General features: G+C 38.5%; 1 protein-coding gene across 2 annotated transcripts in view; it reads right to left on the bottom strand.

Moving 5' to 3' along the window:
• The window catches only part of fbxl4 (F-box and leucine rich repeat protein 4), a 37,001-nt gene extending 16,942 nt beyond the window's left edge, over positions 1 to 20,059 (bottom strand). For both annotated transcript variants that reach the window (XM_089117813.1, XM_039679591.2), the window contains exons 1-5: positions 19,904 to 20,059; positions 16,337 to 16,953; positions 14,999 to 15,335; positions 14,221 to 14,465; positions 13,910 to 14,123 (exon numbers count right to left, since the gene is read on the bottom strand). In XM_089117813.1, coding sequence (XP_088973939.1) covers positions 13,910 to 14,123; positions 14,221 to 14,465; positions 14,999 to 15,335; positions 16,337 to 16,842 — 1,302 coding nt within the window. In that variant the 5' untranslated portion in view covers positions 16,843 to 16,953; positions 19,904 to 20,059. The remainder of the gene's footprint in view (positions 1 to 13,909; positions 14,124 to 14,220; positions 14,466 to 14,998; positions 15,336 to 16,336; positions 16,954 to 19,903) is intronic.
• Between the last annotated feature and the right edge of the window lie 5,464 nt (positions 20,060 to 25,523).

Here is a 25,523-nt window from a genome sequence, read left to right on the forward strand (position 1 = left end):
ATTTTTGCACTCAGGTCAAAGTCTCACAGCCCTCTATCATAATCCAGAGTTTTGAGAAGATTGGAGAAACTTAATTTTTTGGCCGAAAATGAAAAAAAACGAAAGGGGTAACACTGTCGTTTTTTTTTCGGGTCGAAATTTTGAATTTCGATATCTCAGCTCTGGAAGGGTCTAGAGCCTCCATTTTTGCACTCAGGTCAAAGTCTCACAGCCCTCTATCATAATCCAGAGTTTTGAGAAGATTGGAGAAACTTAATTTTTTGGCCGAAAATGAAAAAAAACGAAAGGGGTAACACTGTCGTTTTTTTTTTCGGGTCGAAATTTTGAATTTCGATATCTCAGCTCTGGAAGGGTCTAGAGCCTCCATTTTTGCACTCAGGTCAAAGTCTCGCAGCCCTCTATCATAATCCAGAGTTTTGAGAAGATTGGAGAAACTTAATTTTTTGGCCGAAAATGAAAAAAACCGAAAGGGGTAACACTGTCGTTTTTTTTTTCGGGTCGAAATTTTGAATTTCGATATCTCAGCTCTGGAAGGGTCTAGAGCCTCCATTTTTGCACTCAGGTCAAAGTCTCACAGCCCTCTATCATAATCCAGAGTTTTGAGAAGATTGGAGAAACTTAATTTTTTGGCCGAAAATGAAAAAAACCGAAAGGGGTAACACTGTGGTTTTTTTTTCGGGTCGAAATTTTGAATTTCGATATCTCAGCTCTGGAAGGGTCTAGAGCCTCCATTTTTGCACTCAGGTCAAAGTCTCACAGCCCTCTATCATAATCCAGAGTTTTGAGAAGATTGGAGAAACTTAATTTTTTGGCCGAAAATGAAAAAAAACGAAAGGGGTAACACTGTCGTTTTTTTTTCGGGTCGAAATTTTGAATTTCGATATCTCAGCTCTGGAAGGGTCTAGAGCCTCCATTTTTGCACTCAGGTCAAAGTCTCACAGCCCTCTATCATAATCCAGAGTTTTGAGAAGATTGGAGAAACTTAATTTTTTGCCCGAAAATGAAAAAAAACGAAAGGGGTAACACTGTCGTTTTTTTTTTGGGTCGAAATTTTGAATTTTGATATCTCAGCTCTGGAAGGGTCTAGAGCCTCCATTTTTGCACTCAGGTCCAAGTCTCACAGCCCTCTATCATAATCCAGAGTTTTGAGAAGATTGGAGAAACTTAATTTTTTGCCCGAAAACGAAAAAAAACGAAAGGGGTAACACTGTCGTTTTTTTTTTTCGGGTCGAAATTTTGAGTTTCGATATCTCAGCTCTGGAAGGGTCTAGAGCCTCCATTTTTGCACTCAGGTCAAAGTCTCACAGCCCTCTATCATAATCCAGAGTTTTGAGAAGATTGGAGAAACTTAATTTTTCACCTGAAAACAAAAAAAAACAAAAGGGGTAACACTGTCTGGTTTTTTTTCGGGTCGAAATTTTGAATTTCGATATCTCAGCTCTGGAAGGGTCTAGAGCCTCCATTTTTGCACTCAGGTCCAAGTCTCACAGCCCTCTATCATAATCCAGAGTTTTGAGAAGATTGGAGAAACTTAATTTTTTGCCCGAAAACGAAAAAGAACGAAAGGGGTAACACTGTCGTTTTTTTTTTCGGGTCGAAATTTTGAGTTTCGATATCTCAGCTCTGGAAGGGTCTAGAGCCTCCATTTTTGCACTCAGGTCAAAGTCTCACAGCCCTCTATCATAATCCAGAGTTTTGAGAAGATTGGAGAAACTTAATTTTTCACCTGAAAACAAAAAAAAACAAAAGGGGTAACACTGTCTGGTTTTTTTTCGGGTCGAAATTTTGAGTTTCGATATCTCAGCTCTGGAAGGGTCTAGAGCCTCCATTTTTGCACTCAGGTCAAAGTCTCACAGCCCTCTATCATAATCCAGAGTTTTGAGAAGATTGGAGAAACTTAATTTTTTGGCCGAAAATGAAAAAAAACGAAAGGGGTAACACTGTCGTTTTTTTTTCGGGTCGAAATTTTGAATTTCGATATCTCAGCTCTGGAAGGGTCTAGAGCCTCCATTTTTGCACTCAGGTCAAAGTCTCACAGCCCTCTTTTAATAATTCAGAGTTTTAAGAAGATTGGAGAAACTTAATTTTTTGCCCGAAAACGAAAAAAAAACGAAAGGGGTAACACTGTGGGTTTTTTTTTCGGGTCGAAATTTTGAATTTTGATATCTCAGCTCTGGAAGGGTCTAGAGCCTCCATTTTTGCACTCAGGTCCAAGTCTCACAGCCCTCTATCATAATCCAGAGTTTTGAGAAGATTGGAGAAACTTAATTTTTTGCCCGAAAACGAAAAAAAACGAAAGGGGTAACACTGTCGTTTTTTTTTTTCGGGTCGAAATTTTGAGTTTCGATATCTCAGCTCTGGAAGGGTCTAGAGCCTCCATTTTTGCACTCAGGTCAAAGTCTCACAGCCCTCTATCATAATCCAGAGTTTTGAGAAGATTGGAGAAACTTATTTTTTCGGCCGAAAACAAAAAAAAACGAAAGGGGCAACACTGTCGTTTTTTTTTTTCGGGTCGAAATTTTGAATTTCGATATCTCAGCTCTGGAAGGGTCTAGAGCCTCCATTTTTGCACTCAGGTCAAAGTCTCACATCCCTCTATCATAATCCAGAGATTTGAGAAGATTGGAGAAACTTAATTTTTTGGCCGAAAATGAAAAAAAACGAAAGGGGTAACACTGTCGTTTTTTTTTCGGGTCGAAATTTTGAATTTCGATATCTCAGCTCTGGAAGGGTCTAGAGCCTCCATTTTTGCACTCAGGTCAAAGTCTCACAGCCCTCTATCATAATCCAGAGTTTTGAGAAGATTGGAGAAACTTAATTTTTTGCCCGAAAATGAAAAAAAACGAAAGGGGTAACACTGTCGTTTTTTTTTTGGGTCGAAATTTTGAATTTTGATATCTCAGCTCTGGAAGGGTCTAGAGCCTCCATTTTTGCACTCAGGTCCAAGTCTCACAGCCCTCTATCATAATCCAGAGTTTTGAGAAGATTGGAGAAACTTAATTTTTTGCCCGAAAACGAAAAAAAACGAAAGGGGTAACACTGTCGTTTTTTTTTTTCGGGTCGAAATTTTGAGTTTCGATATCTCAGCTCTGGAAGGGTCTAGAGCCTCCATTTTTGCACTCAGGTCAAAGTCTCACAGCCCTCTATCATAATCCAGAGTTTTGAGAAGATTGGAGAAACTTATTTTTTCGGCCGAAAACAAAAAAAAACGAAAGGGGCAACACTGTCGTTTTTTTTTTTCGGGTCGAAATTTTGAATTTCGATATCTCAGCTCTGGAAGGGTCTAGAGCCTCCATTTTTGCACTCAGGTCAAAGTCTCACATCCCTCTATCATAATCCAGAGATTTGAGAAGATTGGAGAAACGTAATTTTTTGGCCGAAAACGAAAAAAAATGAAAGGGGTAACACTGTCGTTTTTTTTTCAGGTCGAAATTTTGAATTTCGATATCTCAGCTCTGGAAGGGTCTAGAGCCTCCATTTTTGCACTCAGGTCAAAGTCTCACAGCCCTCTTTTAATAATTCAGAGTTTTGAGAAGATTGGAGAAACTTAATTTTTTGCCCGAAAACGAAAAAAAACGAAAGGGGTAACACTGTCGTTTTTTTTTTCGGGTCGAAATTTTGAATTTTGATATCTCAGCTCTGGAAGGGTCTAGAGCCTCCATTTTTGCACTCAGGTCAAAGTCTCACAGCCCTCTATCATAATCCAGAGTTTTGAGAAGATTGGAGAAACTTAATTTTTCGCCCGAAAATGAAAAAGAACGAAAGGGGTAACACTGTCGTTTTTTTTTTCGGGTCGAAATTTTGAGTTTCGATATCTCAGCTCTGGAAGGGTCTAGAGCCTCCATTTTTGCACTCAGGTCAAAGTCTCACAGCCCTCTATCATAATCCAGAGTTTTGAGAAGATTGGAGAAACTTAATTTTTCACCTGAAAACAAAAAAAAACAAAAGGGGTAACACTGTCTGGTTTTTTTTCGGGTCGAAATTTTGAGTTTCGATATCTCAGCTCTGGAAGGGTCTAGAGCCTCCATTTTTGCACTCAGGTCAAAGTCTCACAGCCCTCTATCATAATCCAGAGTTTTGAGAAGATTGGAGAAACTTAATTTTTTGGCCGAAAATGAAAAAAAACGAAAGGGGTAACACTGTCGTTTTTTTTTCGGGTCGAAATTTTGAATTTCGATATCTCAGCTCTGGAAGGGTCTAGAGCCTCCATTTTTGCACTCAGGTCAAAGTCTCACAGCCCTCTTTTAATAATTCAGAGTTTTAAGAAGATTGGAGAAACTTAATTTTTTGCCCGAAAACGAAAAAAAACGAAAGGGGTAACACTGTGGGTTTTTTTTTCGGGTCGAAATTTTGAATTTTGATATCTCAGCTCTGGAAGGGTCTAGAGCCTCCATTTTTGCACTCAGGTCCAAGTCTCACAGCCCTCTATCATAATCCAGAGTTTTGAGAAGATTGGAGAAACTTAATTTTTTGCCCGAAAACGAAAAAAAACGAAAGGGGTAACACTGTCGTTTTTTTTTTTCGGGTCGAAATTTTGAGTTTCGATATCTCAGCTCTGGAAGGGTCTAGAGCCTCCATTTTTGCACTCAGGTCAAAGTCTCACAGCCCTCTATCATAATCCAGAGTTTTGAGAAGATTGGAGAAACTTATTTTTTCGGCCGAAAACAAAAAAAAACGAAAGGGGCAACACTGTCGTTTTTTTTTTTCGGGTCGAAATTTTGAATTTCGATATCTCAGCTCTGGAAGGGTCTAGAGCCTCCATTTTTGCACTCAGGTCAAAGTCTCACATCCCTCTATCATAATCCAGAGATTTGAGAAGATTGGAGAAACGTAATTTTTTGGCCGAAAACGAAAAAAAATGAAAGGGGTAACACTGTCGTTTTTTTTTTCAGGTCGAAATTTTGAATTTCGATATCTCAGCTCTGGAAGGGTCTAGAGCCTCCATTTTTGCACTCAGGTCAAAGTCTCACAGCCCTCTTTTAATAATTCAGAGTTTTGAGAAGATTGGAGAAACTTAATTTTTTGCCCGAAAACGAAAAAAAACGAAAGGGGTAACACTGTCGTTTTTTTTTTCGGGTCGAAATTTTGAATTTTGATATCTCAGCTCTGGAAGGGTCTAGAGCCTCCATTTTTGCACTCAGGTCAAAGTCTCACAGCCCTCTATCATAATCCAGAGTTTTGAGAAGATTGGAGAAACTTAATTTTTCGCCCGAAAATGAAAAAGAACGAAAGGGGTAACACTGTCGTTTTTTTTTCGGGTCGAAATTTTGAGTTTCGATATCTCAGCTCTGGAAGGGTCTAGAGCCTCCATTTTTGCACTCAGGTCAAAGTCTCACAGCCCTCTTTTAATAATTCAGAGTTTTGAGAAGATTGGAGAAACTTAATTTTTTGGCCCGAAAACGAAAAAAAACGAAAGGGGTAACACTGTCGTTTTTTTTTCGGGTCGAAATTTTGAATTTTGATATCTCAGCTCTGGAAGGGTCTAGAGCCTCCATTTTTGCACTCAGGTCAAAGTCTCACAGCCCTCTATCATAATCCAGAGTTTTGAGAAGATTGGAGAAACTTAATTTTTTGGCCGAAAATGAAAAAAAACGAAAGGGGTAACACTGTCGTTTTTTTTTCGGGTCGAAATTTTGAATTTCGATATCTCAGCTCTGGAAGGGTCTAGAGCCTCCATTTTTGCACTCAGGTCAAAGTCTCACAGCCCTCTATCATAATCCAGAGTTTTGAGAAGATTGGAGAAACTTAATTTTTTGGCCGAAAATGAAAAAAACCGAAAGGGGTAACACTGTCGTTTTTTTTTTCGGGTCGAAATTTTGAATTTCGATATCTCAGCTCTGGAAGGGTCTAGAGCCTCCATTTTTGCACTCAGGTCAAAGTCTCACAGCCCTCTATCATAATCCAGAGTTTTGAGAAGATTGGAGAAACTTAATTTTTTGGCCGAAAATGAAAAAAACCGAAAGGGGTAACACTGTCGTTTTTTTTTCGGGTCGAAATTTTGAATTTCGATATCTCAGCTCTGGAAGGGTCTAGAGCCTCCATTTTTGCACTCAGGTCAAAGTCTCACAGCCCTCTATCATAATCCAGAGTTTTGAGAAGATTGGAGAAACTTAATTTTTTGGCCGAAAATGAAAAAAACGAAAGGGGTAACACTGTCGTTTTTTTTCGGGTCGAAATTTTGAATTTTGATATCTCAGCTCTGGAAGGGTCTAGAGCCTCCATTTTTGCACTCAGGTCAAAGTCTCACAGCCCTCTATCATAATCCAGAGTTTTGAGAAGATTGGAGAAACTTAATTTTTTGGCCGAAAATGAAAAAAAACGAAAGGGGTAACACTGTCGTTTTTTTTTCGGGTCGAAATTTTGAATTTCGATATCTCAGCTCTGGAAGGGTCTAGAGCCTCCATTTTTGCACTCAGGTCAAAGTCTCACAGCCCTCTATCATAATCCAGAGTTTTGAGAAGATTGGAGAAACTTAATTTTTTGGCCGAAAATGAAAAAAAACGAAAGGGGTAACACTGTCGTTTTTTTTTCGGGTCGAAATTTTGAATTTCGATATCTCAGCTCTGGAAGGGTCTAGAGCCTCCATTTTTGCACTCAGGTCAAAGTCTCACAGCCCTCTATCATAATCCAGAGTTTTGAGAAGATTGGAGAAACTTAATTTTTTGGCCGAAAATGAAAAAAACCGAAAGGGGTAACACTGTCGTTTTTTTTTCGGGTCGAAATTTTGAATTTCGATATCTCAGCTCTGGAAGGGTCTAGAGCCTCCATTTTTGCACTCAGGTCAAAGTCTCACAGCCCTCTATCATAATCCAGAGTTTTGAGAAGATTGGAGAAACTTAATTTTTTGGCCGAAAATGAAAAAAACCGAAAGGGGTAACACTGTCGTTTTTTTTTCGGGTCGAAATTTTTAATTTCGATATCTCAGCTCTGGAAGGGTCTAGAGCCTCCATTTTTGCACTCAGGTCAAAGTCTCACAGCCCTCTATCATAATCCAGAGTTTTGAGAAGATTGGAGAAACTTAATTTTTCGCCCGAAAAAGAAAAAAACGAAAGGGGTAGTAACACTGTCGTTTTTTTTTCGAGTCGAAATTTTGAGTTTCGATATCTCAGCTCTGGAAGGGTCTAGAGCCTCCATATTTGCACTCAGGTCTAAATCCCATGGCCCTCTATCAGAATCCAGAGTTTCAAGAAGATCAGAGAAACTCAAAATTTCGACCCCCCCCACCCAAAAAAAACGAAAGTGTTACCCCTGTCGTTGTTTTTTTTTGTGCGAAAAAAATATGTTTCTCCAATCTTCTTGAAACTCTGGATTCTGATAGATGGCCATGGGACTTAGACCTAAATGCAAAAATGGAGGCCCTAGACCTTTCCAGAGCTGAGATATTGAGATATTTATAATGATATAAATGCTACATGGTATCTCAATATCTCAGCTCTGGAAGGGTCTAGAGCCTCCATTTTTGCACTCAGGTCTAAATCCCATGGCCCTCTATCAGAATCCAGAGTTTCAAGAAGATCAGAGAAACTCAAAATTTCGACCCCCCCCCCCCCAAAAAAAAACCGAAAGTGTTACTCCTGTCGTTTTTTTTTTGTGCGAAAAAAATATGTTTCTCCAATCTTCTTGAAACTCTGGATTCTGACAGATGGCCATGTAACTTAGACCTGAGTGCAAATATGGAGGCTCTAGACCCTTCCACAGCTGAGATATCGAAACTCAAAATTTCGACCCGAAAAAAAAACGACTTTCGTTATTTTTTCGTTTTCGGGCGAAAAAGTAAGTTTCTCCAATCTTCTCAAAACTCTGGATTCTGATAGAGGGCCATGAGACTTCGACCTGAGTGCAAAAATGGAGGCTCTAGACCCTTCCAAAGCTGAGATGTCGAAATTCAAAATTTCGACCCGAAAAAAAAAACGACAGTGTTACCCCTTTCGTTTTTTTTTCATTTTCGGGTGAAAAATTAAGTTTCTCCAATCTTCTCAAAACTCTGGATTATGATAGAGGGCTGTGAGACTTTGACCTGAGTGCAAAAATGGAGGCTCTAAACCCTTCCAGAGCTGAGGTATCGAAATTCAAAATTTCGACTCGAAAAAACAAAACGACAGTGTTACCCCTTTCGTTTTTTCGTTTTCGGCCGAAAAATTAAGTTTCTCCAATCTTCTCAAAACTCTGGATTCTGATAGAGGGCTGTGAGACTTTCACCTGAGTGCAAAAATGGAGGCTCTAGACCCTTCCAGAGCTGAGATATCAAAATTCAAAATTTCGACCCGAAAAAAAACGACAGTGTTACCCCTTTCGTTTTTTTTCGTTTTCGGGTGAAAAATTAAGTTTCTCCAATCTTCTCAAAACTCTGGATTATGATAGAGGGCTGTGAGACTTTGACCTGAGTGCAAAAATGGAGGCTCTAGACCCTTCCAGAGCTGAGATATCGAAATTAAAAATTTCGACCCGAAAAAAAACGACAGTGTTACCCCTTTCGTTTTTTTTCATTTTCGGGCAAAAAATTAAGTTTCTCCAAACTTCTCAAAACTCTGGATTATGATAGAGGGCTGTGAGACTTTAACCTGAGTGCAAAAATGGAGGGTCTAGACCCTTCCAGAGCTGAGATATCGAAACTCAAAATTTCGACCCGAAAAAAAAAACGACAGTGTTACCCCTTTCGTTTTTTTTTCATTTTCGGGCAAAAAATGAAGTTTCTCCAATCTTCTCAAAACTCTGGATTATGATAGAGGGCTGTGAGACTTTGACCTGAGTGCAAAAATGGAGGCTCTAGACCCTTCCAGAGCTGAGATATCGAAACTCAAAATTTCGACCCGAAAAAAAAACGACAGTGTTACCCCTTTCGTTTTTTTTTCGTTTTCGGGCGAAAAATTAACTTTCTCCAATCTTCTCAAAACTCTGGATTATGATAGAGGGCTGTGAGACTTTGACCTGAGTGCAAAAATTGAGGCTCTAGACCCTTCCAGAGCTGAGATATCGAAACTCAAAATTTCGACCCGAAAAAAAAAACGACAGTGTTACCCCTTTCGTTTTTTTTCGTTTTCGGGCGAAAAATTAACTTTCTCCAATCTTCTCAAAACTCTGGATTATGATAGAGGGCTGTGAGACTTTGACCTGAGTGCAAAAATGGAGGCTCTAGACCCTTCCAGAGCTGAGATATCGAAACTCAAAATTTCGACCCGAAAAAAAAACGACAGTGTTACCCCTTTCGTTTTTTTCCATTTTCGGGCGAAAAAATTAAGTTTCTCCAATCTTCTCAAAACTCTGGATTATGATAGAGGCCTGTGAGACTTTGACCTGAGTGCAAAAATGGAGGCTCTAGACCCTTCCAGAGCTGAGATATCAAAATTCAAAATTTCGACCCGAAAAAAAAAAACGACAGTGTAACCCCTTTCGTTTTTTTTCATTTTCGGGCAAAAAATTAAGTTTCTCCAATCTTCTCAAAACTCTGGATTATGATAGAGGGCTGTGAGACTTTGACCTGAGTGCAAAAATGGAGGCTCTAGACCCTTCCAGAGCTGAGATATCGAAACTCAAAATTTCGACCCGAAAAAAAATTGACAGTGTTACCCCTTTCGTTTTTTTTTCATTTTCGGGCGAAAAATTAAGTTTCTCCAATCTTCTCAAAACTCTGGATTATGATAGAGGGCTGTGAGACTTTGACCTGAGTGCAAAAATTGAGGCTCTAGACCCTTCCAGAGCTGAGATATCGAAACTCAAAATTTCGACCCGAAAAAAAAAACGACAGTGTTACCCCTTTCGTTTTTTTTCGTTTTCGGGCGAAAAATTAACTTTCTCCAATCTTCTCAAAACTCTGGATTATGATAGAGGGCTGTGAGACTTTGACCTGAGTGCAAAAATGGAGGCTCTAGACCCTTCCAGAGCTGAGATATCGAAACTCAAAATTTCGACCCGAAAAAAAACGACAGTGTTACCCCTTTCGTTTTTTTTCCATTTTCGGGCGAAAAAATTAAGTTTCTCCAATCTTCTCAAAACTCTGGATTATGATAGAGGGCTGTGAGACTTTGACCTGAGTGCAAAAATGGAGGCTCTAGACCCTTCCAGAGCTGAGATATCAAAATTCAAAATTTCGACCCGAAAAAAAAAACGACAGTGTAACCCCTTTCGTTTTTTTTTCATTTTCGGGCAAAAAATTAAGTTTCTCCAATCTTCTCAAAACTCTGGATTATGATAGAGGGCTGTGAGACTTTGACCTGAGTGCAAAAATGGAGGCTCTAAACCCTTCCAGAGCTGAGATATCGAAATTCAAAATTTCGACTCGAAAAAAAAACCGACAGTGTTACCCCTTTCGTTTTTTTTTCGTTTTCGGGCGAAAAATAAAGTTTCTCCAATCTTCTCAAAACTCTGGATTATGATAGAGGGCTGTGAGACTTTGACCTGAGTGCAAAAATGGAGGCTCTAAACCCTTCCAGAGCTGAGATATCGAAATTCAAAATTTCGACTCAAAAAAAAAAACGACAGTGTTACCCCTTTCGTTTTTTTTTTTTCGTTTTCGGCCGAAAAATTAAGTTTCTCCAATCTTCTCAAAACTCTGGATTCTGTTAGAGGGCCATGAGACTTTCACCTGAGTGCAAAAATGGAGGCTCTAGACCCTTCCAGAGCTGAGATATCAAAATTCAAAATTTCGACCCGAAAAAAAAAACGACAGTGTTACCCCTTTCGTTTTTTTTCGTTTTCGGGTGAAAAATTAAGTTTCTCCAATCTTCTCAAAACTCTGGATTATGATAGAGGGCTGTGAGACTTTGACCTGAGTGCAAAAATGGAGGCTCTAGACCCTTCCAGAGCTGAGATATCGAAATTAAAAATTTCGACCCGAAAAAAAAACGACAGTGTTACCCCTTTGGTTTTTTTTTCATTTTCGGGCGAAAAATTAAGTTTCTCCAATCTTCTCAAAACTCTGGATTATGATAGAGGGCTGTGAGACTTTGACCTGAGTGCAAAAATTGAGGCTCTAGACCCTTCCAGAGCTGAGATATCAAAATTCAAAATTTTGACCCGAAAAAAAAAGACAGTGTTACCCCTTTCGTTTTTTTTTTTCGTTTTCGGCCGAAAAATTAAGTTTCTCCAATCTTCTCAAAACTCTGGATTCTGATAGAGGGCCATGAGACTTTCACCTGAGTGCAAAAATGGAGGCTCTAGACCCTTCCAGAGCTGAGATATCAAAACTCAAAATTTCGACCCGAAAAAAAAACCACAGTGTTACCCCTTTCGTTTTTTTTCGTTTTCGGGCGAAAAATTAAGTTTCTCCAATCTTCTTGAAACTCTGGATTCTGACTGAGGGTCATGGGACATAGACCTGAGTGCAAAAATGGAGGCTCTAGACCCTTCCGGAGCTGAGATATTGAGATCCCAAGTAGCATTTAAGCCATTATAAATATCTCAATATCTCAGCTCTGGAAAGGTCTAGGGCCTCCATTTTTGCACTCAGGTCTAAGTCCCATGGCCATCTATCAGAATCCAGAGTTTCAATAAGATTGGAGAAACTTATTTTTTCGCACAAAAAAAAAAACGACAGGGGTAACACTTTTTTTTGTTTTTTTTTTTGGTCGAAATTTTGAGTTTCTCTGATCTTCTTAAAAACTCTGGATTCTGATAGAGGGCCATGGGACTTAGACCTGAGTGCAAAAATGGAGGCTCTAGAGATATATCAACCCGGTCACACTAAATGCGTCTTGTACGCAGAGCGTTTATAGTGCAATTTATACGCGAAAATTTGTTTTTACATGCATAGGAAACGCACCGTGTGTAAAATACATTTGGTTAGGATTATGGCAAGCCAAGAGGTTCAGAATTACACCATAAATTAATCGCGTTTACTGCCATAGTTATTAACATATAGTAAGGATAAGCATGATGTGTATATTGCCTAATTGCAAGCTTGTTTCAGAAATGGTGACAACATTTTTTTTCCATCATTATTGAACATCATTATAGGAGTATTAGGTTGAATGAGTTAGAATTAAATGTTTTATTAATCATTAGAAAATAGACATTAAGAAAATAAATGCAAGTACTTTTACTTTTAATACTTAAAGTACATTTAAAATCAGGTACTTTTTATTTTTTACTTTAAGTATGGTTGTCATTGTGTTATTTCTACTTTTACTAAAGTAAATATTTATCTGGTTATTTGTACTTTTACTTAAGTACTGAGATTCAGTACTTCCTCCACCACTGCTAATGACAGAATAACATCCTTATATACAAATGGCAGTGGAGTAAAAAGGAGACAAAAGAATGCATATTTCATATCACAAATCAAAGATGAAAACAAATTTAACTCCCCAATTCAATATTCTTCCAAATAGATGTGTCAAAATAATGATCTCACGCTCTGGCGCACATGGCTGACACTCGCATCTAATATATAGTGATAATATGTATCAGAGACGAAAAAAAAAGACGAAGTTTTGTGTTTAAAAACCTGAGGTGTCATGTGAGGAACATTAAGATAATACAGCCATTGTTTTCATTATTGTTTTGGTTAAAAAAAAATCAAATGAATTAAAACTCAAAAAAGCTGAAGATTGACTGTATTGTGTGAGTTAATAAACAAATGTTCTGTGTGTATATTTTCATCAATGATGACAAAGAGGTGGGTTTGCTACAGACACAGTGTGTGTTCCTGTATGTTTACATGCAGTCGCCATCACTACAAAAAAGCTACAGAAACATTATACCTGTTGGCAGAGGCATGCATAAACCTACAAATGCTGATTCACAGCTAACCACACAGAGGGACGGGATGACCCTAGCATGCTTGGGCCTGCGCCATCATGTAGCACTGATCTAAAGGTGATAATGCAGTATAATCATAAGGACAGGTAACTATAGCAGCTTAAAACAGGCTGGCATAATCATGTTTTCTTACTCAATTCCCAAGTTAACGCGCCTGTTTAATGATGCAGTATAAACAATAAACAAAGGTGGTGCATGATAAAGCAGACAACTTTTGGGGAACACAAAATTTCATGGGTCAGTAATTAACAATTTCAGCTTTGATGTTAAAACCTAAACTATTACCAACTTATTACATTACAACTATTGCTTTAAATCATGGATACAGTCAAACGTGTGATTCAGGAAATACAGCAAACATCACAGAATCAAGATTTTGCCTAAAGAAAATTACGGATACACTATGAGGTTCAACAACGTTGTAATCTGTATGGAACCGAGTAGAAGAACGCTTTCTGTTTTTTGAGTCTTTAAGCGAGCTGTACTGCAGCAAGAAAACAAACTGTTGTGATTGGTCTCTCCTCACAATGGCCTCTCCCACAAATGATAACTCTCAAATCGACTTGGCTCAGATGTTTTTATCAGGTAAAAAATGCAAATAAGATTTTTGGATTTCTGATCGTGAAGTCGGCATGAAACAGAAGTTGCAATAGTCTGTCCTTCCCTATTGTGACATATCAGAGTAAAACAGCTTCTAAAAAACTAAAAAATAGTAGGACAGGACTTATATCCATCGGGAATTTGATCATTGTCATTTGCTTTTGCTGTGATCATGTGAGTGACAGGTTGTCCCGCACTCATGCCAGTAAAAGCGTCATCAGAAAAGTCATTCCAAGAGGGAAGGGAAGTTATTTTGTTTAAATATTACAAGGCCATATAAAAAAAAAAAGAATAGAAAAAAACAATGTTGTGCGCAGATAACAGATTTATAATTGATACTGCAATGTTCCATTAAGATTAATCCATTTTGATTTCATTTTTTAAATGCTATGTTGAAAAAGGAATGGATGCAAAAGTGAACTGACTGAAAGTTTGATGACTGTTTTGAATATTAAATTCATTATTTCATTTTTTTTCAAGCTACAATTCAGTGTTTACCAGATGCTTTTCCCGAGAAAATCAGTCATCATAATTTCCTCAGTCTTGCTCTCACCTCAACTTTAGTGCGGTACAGCACCAGCCTGCGTAGATTAGCGAGTTTGGTGATGTGATTGAACGCCTGTGGTTGCAGACGGTCACAGGAAGCCAAATTGAGCTCCTGGAGGCAGGGACACGTCTGGGCGATCACCTCTAAACACGCTTCAGTCAGGAAATGACAGCACGACAGCTCCAAACACACCAGACTCACCCCACAGGCCTTCATAAAGCTTGAGGGGGGAAAAAAGACCGCGATGGATTGACTATTACACACATTAAGTAGATCAAACTGTTTGAAATATCTGGATCAGAGACTCTCGCCGTTACCTGCAGAAGCCAGTGGCCGTCACGGCTCCGCGGTTGCCTGTCCAGGACATGTTTAGTCTCTGCAGGAGGGTGCAGCGGCTCTGCAGGTGGCACAGAGAGGCATCGGTGAGCCGGGCCCAGTACGGCTGCAGGCTGAGCTGGATGTACTGCAGCGGGTCACAGCAGTGCTTGTGAAAGAGCTTGCAGCACTGAGCCAATCGGCACAGGTCCGGAACCGGCAGGTGACTCACGATCAGCTGGATTAACTGCAGTGACAAAAACAAACAGTGACCAGAACACAGCATGATAAATATTTTTGTTGTGTCACTTGTAAAGACAGCGCTACTAAGATTACTCGCTTATGGAGGCTCCGATTATGTTTTTGGTACTCGCACTGTTGGGAAGACTGAACAATAGTATGAGTGTGAAGCTGGGTATCAGTTAGCAGATAATAGCCGGATTATGTTTCTGCCTTGACGAGACTGTGAGGGTGACAGTGGTTTGGACGGGAGATCTGAGCTGCGTGCAGTTAATGAGGGCTTACGAATTGGAAAGGTATTTTTAAATTACAATAAAAGGTCTCTAATTATCTGAAGAAGACCTACTGCAACCACACAAGTCGGGACTTATCTGACTGGTACGTAAAAGATTTCAACACTCTGTTTTCCAACTTGTGTTGTTATACACAGTCCTTGAAACCCTTCTTTGTTAAATGGCCAACCTGTTCTTTACTAAACATGCTGGCGTGAAACTCAATGAACTTTCTCACAGGCAACATGTGAAATTTTCCAATGCTAACCTCATAAGGGAGCCTATCAAAGAAGCCGTTTCCCAGGTTTTGCTTGTTTTCTCCACCCGACCTGCAGCAGAGGCCTCCTGCATCACTGATCTCTTCTTCGCTGTCACTCAGATCATTGATGTCGATGACAGGGATCTTATAGAGGGCCAGAATGGGTCTCTCTCGAACGCCTCGCAGTATCACCGCGTCCAGCTCTGTGTAGTACTCCAACAGAGAGCAGTTCACCTCCAGACGCAGCAGGTTGGTGGCAAAACTGATCTGTCTGATGCTAGGGGAGAACTGGCGTGCTTGAGGGGTCACAGCTTTGTTGGGACTGCCGGCCCACAGAACCTCCCACCTGCAAAACAAATACAACACAACCCATACTTAAAACCTAAACCGCATACAGCTCTGTAAAAACAATTTGTGTATTGTTATTCAATTACTAAAGATGTGATCAATGCATGATTTAAATCTGACATTTGGTCACCATTTAGTAAAATTCACAATTACAAATCAAGAATATGCTTAAAAAATTTCATGATTGTAGATTTGGTTAAAATGGTTTACTTAAAAGAAGTTAAACCATTGGTTGACCAAATAATGACTTTTTTTGTAAATATACAATTAATAAGGCATTATTTTAGAAACATTTTATATATGATATTTTATAAATATTATCCCTTTTGGTCATACTTTATTTTATTGCAATTACAATTTATTTTGCAATTTGGTAATACTTTAAGTTATTGCAATTGAGCATAATTTATTCCTGCTTTTATTATAGTAAATACAAGTAAATACATGTAACATGTTCATATAAATATATATATATATATATATATATACACACACAAACGCAAACACACACACACACACACACGCACACACACACATATATATATATATATATATATAGTAATATTGGTCATTAAATTACATAGTCAAGGAACTGCATTATTATTATTATTATTATTATTATACTGTGCATTAATACATTTGATTAAAATAGGCACAAAAAATACATTAACATTTAGTGACTCTGACCAATATCTGCACTAAGTAAAAGATGAATTGTGTGCCTAAGGCAGGGTCTTGAGGCTTTTATCTAGAAGGTAATTATTTAGACATTTAGAATTATTTAGTTAATTATTTAGACATTTTTATCCACAGCATCTTACACTACATTAATGCTATTATGTTTAATACATTTGTCTACTAACTCACACAATACAGTCAAGTCTTCATCTGTTTAGATTTTTTTCAATGCTAACAGCTCATGGTTCACACCTTGTGGGATTAGAACCTACAACCTTTTGATTAAAGGTCCAGAACTTTGTCTCACACCTAACATTTTACCTGACGTCAACCGGTGGGTTCTGGGAGAAAGGGTTAAGTGAGCACGCTAGGATCTTGACGATGGCCCCGGGGTGGTAGGTCTCCAGCACCTCCACAGCTGTGGGATAGACAGGCTCCTCAAAGGCCAGCTCCAGGTAGTCTTGGGCATGAAAATTGGGCGGCGTACGACGGAACGGAAGAGCGGAGCTAACACACTGCGCCCACCAGCCTCCGTAAGTGCGGAACACGGCCGTCTGGGTGAAGTCTCCTGAGCTGGGGTAGACGTTAGGCACCCCCGCCAGGTTCCACATGGTATAGGACATGCTATTCTCGCTACCGTAATGAGAGCTGAAGTCCAGGACCTCCTTGCCATACTGCTCGACCTCCACAGTGACGGGCAGCGCCGAACGCTGACCCAGCTCCACCGCTCGCCGGCTACCCAACGCCTCGCTCCTCGTCCCGCTCCTGGAGCGCCGCCGCAGACAGATATAGTAAAACATGCTCAGAAGGGTTAGCATAGGAAACATGGAGCAGCAGGTCTGGGTTTGAGTCAGGAAGCACAGCCCTCGTCCCTTCCCTGCGCTGTAGCGTGATAGGCTTTACACAGCACAGGCTATAGGCCAAGATGCATGCATGACCTGTGGGTTAGAAAGACAAACACACACACACACACAAACAAACAACAAAATCACACAAGATTGTGAGAACCATAAAATGTCAAAGAAGGACTGTAATTCCAAGGGCCTCATTAATGACACACACACATTAAATCAATTTGTGTATTATTTATTTAAAAAAAACACTTTTGCATGCAAAGAGAATTTACATAAGAATGGATTCATGACAACACAGGTTATTCTGTTCATGTTCTATCAATGAGGCCAAATTAAAGGTACTATATGTAACTTTCTTCTAAAAATGAATCCTTTTTTTATTGCCTGTGTGTGAAGGGGTTATATTACAATGATCCACTTGTCGGGTTTTGCTATTATCTCTGAAGGCCAGTATTCCTATTTCCATGTGAAGTCTCCGGGTCGGATTTTCTGCGAAATCCATCGGATGTGACGTGAATGTGCACTCCCGCCCTTTCGATATTTATCCTATTTATCGAAGTCCGAACAAAGTCTTTTGCATTTTACAATGGGTGAATCTCCAGTTGTCACAGGTGATTGTCATTTGAACATTTCTGGATCCGCCATTAGAATTGATATACCTCCAACCTCCATATAAATCTATAAATATCCACCTCCAACATCCTCACACGCAATATAGCCTACTACCCGGAACTCCTTTATGTGTACAGATGTGACGTAATGACTCAAAGACGTGCTTGAATCTCCCGCGGAAATCTACCAGTACCACTGGAATTAAAAACATTATTACAAGCTTACCGCTTTGAATCGAGCTAAGGCAAGCAGATAGTTTTAAACACTGGATGGTTATTGCTCAAAAATATTTTGGATCATTTTTAACCCAAAAAAGTTACAGACTGAAGCTTTAAGTTTCTACGGTGATTTTTTTTTTAAAGAGCCCCTATCATGGATTTTTGAAAATGACTGTTCATATGGTGTGGAATATAGCTCTAAGGGAATGAAGACATCCTGCAAAGATTTATATCTGAAAGTGCACCGTATATAAAGTTATTGTCTTTCAAAAGTGAGAGTCGACTCTGAGTCTATGAAATGAATTGTTTTTGAAACGAGTCATTAGCTGGTTTGTCGTGACGTAGAGACATACTGGCCGCGCCCAGTTACTGCACGTGCAGACGGAAGTGTAAACTTGAAGTCTACACATTCAAATACTTCATCATAGCATCATGTCGAGAAGACGCTGTGTTCTACAATGCAAAGATAGTTCAGCCACTTTGTTTTCATTTACCAGGGACGAGCATGTGAAGAATCGGTGGTTAGAGTTCATATTTGCAACAATACCACAACAGTATAGCCTGATTGTGTTTTCATCATTTTAATTACGAATCGTTCAAAAACATAAATGAATTCAAATGTGGATTCGCAAGCGGTTGTTCCTGGAGGAGGGCTCAGTAACTTACTTACCCAGTGTATATGGATAAGGTATTACGCTCAGCGCAGCTTCTTGGTCTCCAATGTCAATTTTTTTTTTTTTAAATATGTGAAATATTTGTCACTGTTATTGGAGTTGTCATAAAGAATAGAGCGTCTTGTAGTACTGCAGTGCTTTATCAATATGTTTATGCGTTATGCTAACAATAACAAACAATAACTGACTGGGTCTGTCATCTGACCAATAACTGCCGATTAGCGTCACGCAAAGGAGTGGTTTGGAAATATTAGTCATTGTACGAATCATTTGGGAGTCGGTGAGCAAATCAGTTAAAAATAAATGCATATTATAAGACAAATAAAGTGTTTTTTATCCTTGCATGCATGTTAAACTGTTTTTGGGAACTCCTAAAACAAAAATAGGAACATTTTAAATGCTATGATAGGGGCTCTTTAATGCTAAAAGAAATATATGGAATACAGGCCTAAACAAGTTTCCAAAAATGTTTTTTTTTTTACCTCAAAATAAATAAATAAATAAATAAATAAGTTTAAGAGAGCATGAACATGCATAAACTAAACTTAAATATCAATATAACAAAATCTAAAACATAACCTTGCAAACAATTGAACTCGAATTCTAATGAAAAAGGCAAACTCATAATAATAATAACAATGATAATAGCGTAAAAATAATACTGTAATGCAAGTTGTGCATATGTTTGTAAGAGTATTTCTGTAAATGTTGTTTGGCCTTTTTTTCAAGGTGAGTCAGTAAAAAATATTTTCTAAATGTTTTGCATGTGGCTCAGTATACTCATTTTTTCAGAGGACAGGCGGAAAGCCCGTCATAATGTATAAACTACATTGCAAACTCAAACTGTATTGCATAACTTCCTGAAGGGGAAAAGAAGAAACTTCCTGTCAAAGATCTTCCTGATGAGAGATTCACATGACTTCTGACAGCCATCATCACAATGTGACATCATGCACTTTATTCTGGTGGTTTAAGCTAAAACAAAAACAGCAAACTAACATCATGCTGTTTAATGCCAAACCAGTGAAAAAAGTCAGCAGCAAAATATTCAAACGACATACACCGTGTATTCAAATCTATTAAACCAACCAGACAATATGACAAACCACTAAATATAGCAAGTTAAAGGGATAGTTCACCCCCCCAAAAACAGTATTTAGTTTAAAAAACAAAAACAAAAAATAAAATAATAATAATTAGTTAAATCACCTTCAAGTTGTTTTAAACCTGTATGACTTTCTTCTTTTGAACACAAAGGAGAGCATGACTGTTTTCATTTTTGGGGCTAACCGTGAACTATTCCTTTAATGTTAGCCTTAAATGACAGCTGCTACTGATTGCTACTAGCTCTGTCGTTACCATATCTTTACATTGTATCATGTATGTGATCGAACTGTTTAAAATGTAATCCGAAAAGAGGAACTGTGTTAGCGAGCTGAGCTAGAGTTCAGTAGGTTATGAAGCGACTAAATAATAACGCAGGCTGTCATGCCACACCGTACTGACAGACTTAAAACAATGGCAACTTACAGACGATGCAATGGTGTGTTGGAGTGTTGTGCTGAATGTGTTCTGCGTTCTCGATCCATCTCTCACTTCAGCTGTCATTGCTCGCACATTCTTCACTGTTCACGCAGAATATAAACATCCGCTTCACCTCCACACAGTGCATTGTGGGGAGTGGAGTTCTACCACCACACATCATTATTGAATTAACGAAATCCTTCCTGCAACTCGGCTGATTTGAATAACTATTCTACTTCATATTTTGAAGAACCACACAGACTGAGAAGTTTAGGCATGAGGCATGAATTTAACATGCGACAAATATGGTTTCTTATAGACTAACGACTACAAATAGCCTAGCTAGAAAATATTACAGTGGTTTTGCAACAAAACCTTTGGTGTTTGTCCGATTTTTTTAAACAAATGTGTGGCTTTTTATAGCTATTTTATAGTAATGTACATTTCAATCTCAGAAAGAGACATATTATAAACACATAAGGTGCAGATAAAACCAGGAAGGGAAAGAATAAGCACATTCTCTTAGAAAGAATTGGACAGTGATCAGCAGGCTATTTATTGTTAATCTTTGTTAAATGATTTTTTATTTCTGTTTATTATTGAAAGTTATTGTAATTTTGTTGTAAATGGTCTCATTCTGTTCTCTCATTATTATGGTGTGAAACAAAATCATTTAATGTGGCATTTGAATAATAATGGCTGTAAAACGTTTTGGAAACCCTAATGTGTTGAGCTAGAATTGCCATCAATCTAAAGAATGTTGGTTTGATTAGTCTGGCTTGCCATAATTAACTTAAAGGTGCTATATGTAACTTTTCTTCTAAAATGAATCTTTTTTTTATTTATTGCCTGTGTGTGAAGGGGTTATCCTCACATATTACAATGATCTACTTGTCGGGTTTTGCTATATCTCTGAAGGCCAGTACTCCAATTTTATACATGAAGTCTCCGGGTCGGATTTTCTGCGAAATCCATTGGATGTGACGTGCATGAGCGCTCCTGAGCCTCTCTCTTTTTTATATACAGTCTATGCGACGGCACTGCATCTAATGACATGGAGTCTGATAACACCAAAAATGACCTGCCTCCAGCACAACACAGACTCTAACACAAACTGTTACACTGAAATTGTTCAGTCTAGTTCACTAACCCTTTTCGTTATCATATTACAGATTCATCTATAAAAATACATATAACACTTTTAAAATAGTACTAAAACAGTGATGATGTTGATGTTGTAACACACACACACACACAAGTTTTTTTCATGTTTTATGGGGACTTTCCATAGAGATAATACTTTTATACAAACTGTATATTCAATCCCCTTACAACCAACCAATCACAGAAACCTTTCTGCATTTTTACATTTTCAAAAAACATCAATCGGTATGATTTATAATCTGTTATCTTCATGGGACCAAAAAAAGGATAAGGATTTCGGATATTGCCATCGTTGTATTTTATTTTGTCCCCATAGTGTTTATCAAAAATGATCAGAAATGGTAACTGATGTGTCTTTAACTTCAAACTTTACTTTACAACATAAGTACCATTTTAAGAGTTATTTGTGTCTTTTATATTGTCTAAAATTTTGGGCCAAATGTTTAGCTTAACACTCTGCTGCTCACTTCTTCTCTCATGTAACAAGCCATTGAGAAGAAAGACATTGTTTTGATGTTCTGAATAATACATTTGTCTGTTAAAATTGACTGAGAATGTGGCGATTGTGACATTTATTTCATCGTAAATGGCCACATTCCCTCGTGACCTGTCCTGCTGGCCTCTCTGGTGGATAGAAGGCACCGCGCAGGCTTGGCTCCAAAGAATACGTGCCGCTGGCTGTCCATCATTAACAAGCGGTGGGCTCACAGAGGGAAACAGATGCATACGACCACGTCTTGGCTGGCATTTGCATCGATGAATGAATTGTCCAGTCAGTTTGTCTCATGGGTGAATTGAAGGCCCATTGTCACCACAAAGAGCACCGAGTCTCTATGGAAGCGTCACAGGCAATCACAGGCCAAACTCTCATTAGGACTGGAGCTGTATGGCAGATAAAAAAGACAATTGATTTTGAATAACAGGTTTCTCTCCAATTGTCGCTTTATTTCACTAAGAAAATGATGCTTTTTGTGCATTATGAATGTCTGATTTTCATATTTGCCTTATCAATTTTGAGGTCTGCCTGAAAGTTTTAGACTAATGAAAACGGCACTAATGAAAAATGAAGAAAATTTTTTTTGTCTGTTTAAAATAAAGAAATAAATGATAAAATAATAAAAATCAGCATCTGACTGTACATGATACTTCTTATTACATGGCTATTTAAAATACACATAGACATAAAATCTCTATTTTATGTCCATGTGTATTTTAAATAGCAATGTAATTAAAATATATATATATGTAAAAACCTGTAAACCTGTAAAAAAATGTGCCAGTTTTATTCGCAAATGGGCTGATGGCATTTTAAAAAATGGTAAAAAAAATAAATAGAAAAAAGTATCTTTCATTCGGCCCCAAATACACGAGAACAAATCTGATGGTCAATGAGAAAACGAGGATTAGAGGAGGAGGCTGATGCTTTGATGAGAGGAGAAGTTGGATGCATTTAGCTTTGATGGGGAAAAGGTGTGTGAAAAGCGATGATTTGGAGGATACAGAGAAGCAGTGGATCATTTATAAAGAAAAAAAGGGGGTTGTGAAAGGATTGACAGGAAGAACGGTCTGAACGACAAAGAGAAGGTTGACGGTGTTGAGTCTGTTAGCCTTCAGTGTGGACGGCTCCCTTGACTGACAGTGTGATCAGCTGTCAGCTCCTGCAGGCATCACCGACAGGCCTCCTGTCTTCTGTCAGGCCTCAGTTCCAGCTTGCTGTTCCATACACACTGCAAACACACACACACATACACTCACATGCCAAAGCCCTATTCTCCCTCCGACCCAGCTGTCAAAAAGAGCACAGCTAAATAATGAATCTGGCCATATTCCTTGAAGGAAAGGATGAGGGGAGGGGAAGCGGGGAGAGAGAGAGAGAGAAAGAGAGGAGTTTGAGGATCCTCGAGGGAAAACCAAAAACAAACCTCAGTCCATTTAATCCCTCCCTTCACAGTCACAGTGGAACAAGACAACAGCATCAACAAAAATTCGTCTATCTTTCCATCAGCTGTCATAAATAAGACTTGCTATGACATTATCCTCTCTCTGTCGATCAAAGACCATACACACACAGGGAAGAAAGAGAAGAAGGAAAACAAACCAAGATCCTTTTATAGATCCTCAGAGGCGCAACGTTGGTCAAGCATTAGGCGCCCAATTTCTACGTTAAGTCATTTTAAATGAATAATAACAGAAGGCTCTTTAATATTATGACCGTTGCAGCACCAAAAACATTCTTTTAAAGAACCACTTATAAAGACCCCTCTGTGTGGGGTCACAAAAAGTGTTAATGGAGCTAATACCATTCAAATATCTTCTATAATTCACTCCAAGATTCACTTTTTACAATGGGGACCATTTGTAAATTATCTGGACCCTGTGGTGGCAAACATTAAGTGTCACGATTCCTGTCTTGTGTTTTCCTTGTCTTGTGTGGACTTTAGTTATTTCCTGTTTCTGTGCCATGTTTTGTAGTCCTTTGTAGTTTTTCTTGTTTATAAGTTTCCCCAGGTGTTTCTGATTTACCACACCCCCTTGTTCCCTCATTTAGCTTGTTTGTCTGTGTATTTAAACCCCTGTGTTTCAGTTGGTGGGTGTCGGTCGATGTTTCACTGTAGCGTTGTTTCGAGTTCTTGTTTCTGAGTTTTGTTCTGAGTTCCTGTTTCCAAATTCTTTGTTCTCCGTGGATTTCCCTTTTTGTTTTGTTTATTATTATTATTAAAAACTGCTTACTGCATTTGGATTCCTCCTTGCCTCCTCAACGTTACATTAAGATGTTTGAGGATTTAATTGGTGTGAACTTCTCTACACCAACTGACATCATGCTACATTGGTACTTTCAGAGCTTTTTAAATTTTATTTGTGATTTGTATTTTTATGGAAAATCAATAAATATATTGTTGGAAACTTTATGACTTTAAAGGGGTCATGAACTGGCTTCTTAAATTGTATTATATTGTTTTCTGAGGTCAACTTATGACGTTCGCTTGGTTTTTGCATTCAAAAACATCAAAATGAATAAGTAATAGGCTATTTTCTACCTTAGTTTTGAGCCCAGCTCGGAAACGCTCGGTTTTTATGGGCGTCTCACACTGAAGATTTGGAAGTAAACGCTCACTGCTGTGAGTGGAGAACAGTTTTGTATATTATAATGAGTTTCAACTCACCTCGTCGATGTACGTGGGGAAAATTGTTTTGAAAACGTCCAATGTTGTAAAATGGCAACCGGAATGATTCGCCCATACATGTTCAACCCAGAGTCCGTGTGTTGCACCATTCCTGTCAGATATAGACGGCACAGCACCGTTCTTTACTCTTAATCGGTCTGCAAATCCAGTCTTGTTTACAAAACAATCCTCAGTGAAATGAAGCGAACAGACGGACAATGTTTTAACCTTATCAGCTGGAACGTCATTAAAAATAAAGTTTTGCAGTCCTATTGGAATCCAGAGGAAGCATATGCAGCGACTGTCTTCTTCCATAACCAGGCACTGCACAATAATCTGTATTGCTCGGTAGCTCGATCCGGTTTGTCATCATGAGGTAGGCCTATGTTATTTAGCTATGCGTGTAATGTGTGCGAATCGGTGGGCGGGGCTAAACTGGCCGTGTTGAAGTAGGAGTTGATCTTCTTCTGCAGGGTGGGGTTTTATCCTCTTTGACGTCATAGTTCCCCTCTTTTAAAAACGAGTCGTTTGCCGAGGCTGGTGTCAATAAAAGCTTTTATTGGACTAAAAAAAGGACGTTTTCAGTTCTGAAACTTACAGGATATTCTTATAATATGATGACCTCTAATTTGATTTCTCAGTTCATCACCCCTTTAATGGCTCCGTAACTGTCCTTTTTTTAGACAGTAGTCAACTCAATTTTTGTTTAAAAAGGTTTGGAGCCAACGATACAGTATTTGAAGTAATAAATAAGGGATGGTATATTAGTGAGAAGATGATTAAAATAAAACAAAACTAAATACATAAATAAAAAAAACCCTCCACTTACATGACTAAAGAAATTCAGCATCTAGCTATAAATTATCCTTCTTATTAGATGGCTACTTAACAAATCAAATGCACATGAAATAGTTTTTTAATAGTTAAGCTTACTTGCTGAAACACTATTTCCAGACAGCATTATTTTGAAATATCTGACTACCATTACTGAACAACCAGAATTATGGATTCCATCAAGACATCCACGTAATAACTCTAGATATGTTCTATAACCGACCTTTATGGTTGCTGAATGCCATTGACTTTAATGGCTGCATGTACAAGGTTAAAACATGAATCGCTCCCAGCATTTAATGCTACCATTTTCAGCCTATGCTGTGGATTTTCTTATCTCATCCTCTCATTCCCTTTAGAGACCCATTCACTTAACAGCAACCATTTTCAGGATCGAAGCAATCAAAATTTAAACCCGTTAAAAATATTCCTGTTCCCACTCAAGCCATAATGTAATACATGTA

Source organism: Pimephales promelas, chromosome 12, assembly GCF_988280905.1.
Source record: "Pimephales promelas chromosome 12, fPimPro1.hap1.1, whole genome shotgun sequence".
NCBI lineage: Eukaryota > Metazoa > Chordata > Actinopteri > Cypriniformes > Leuciscidae > Pimephales > Pimephales promelas.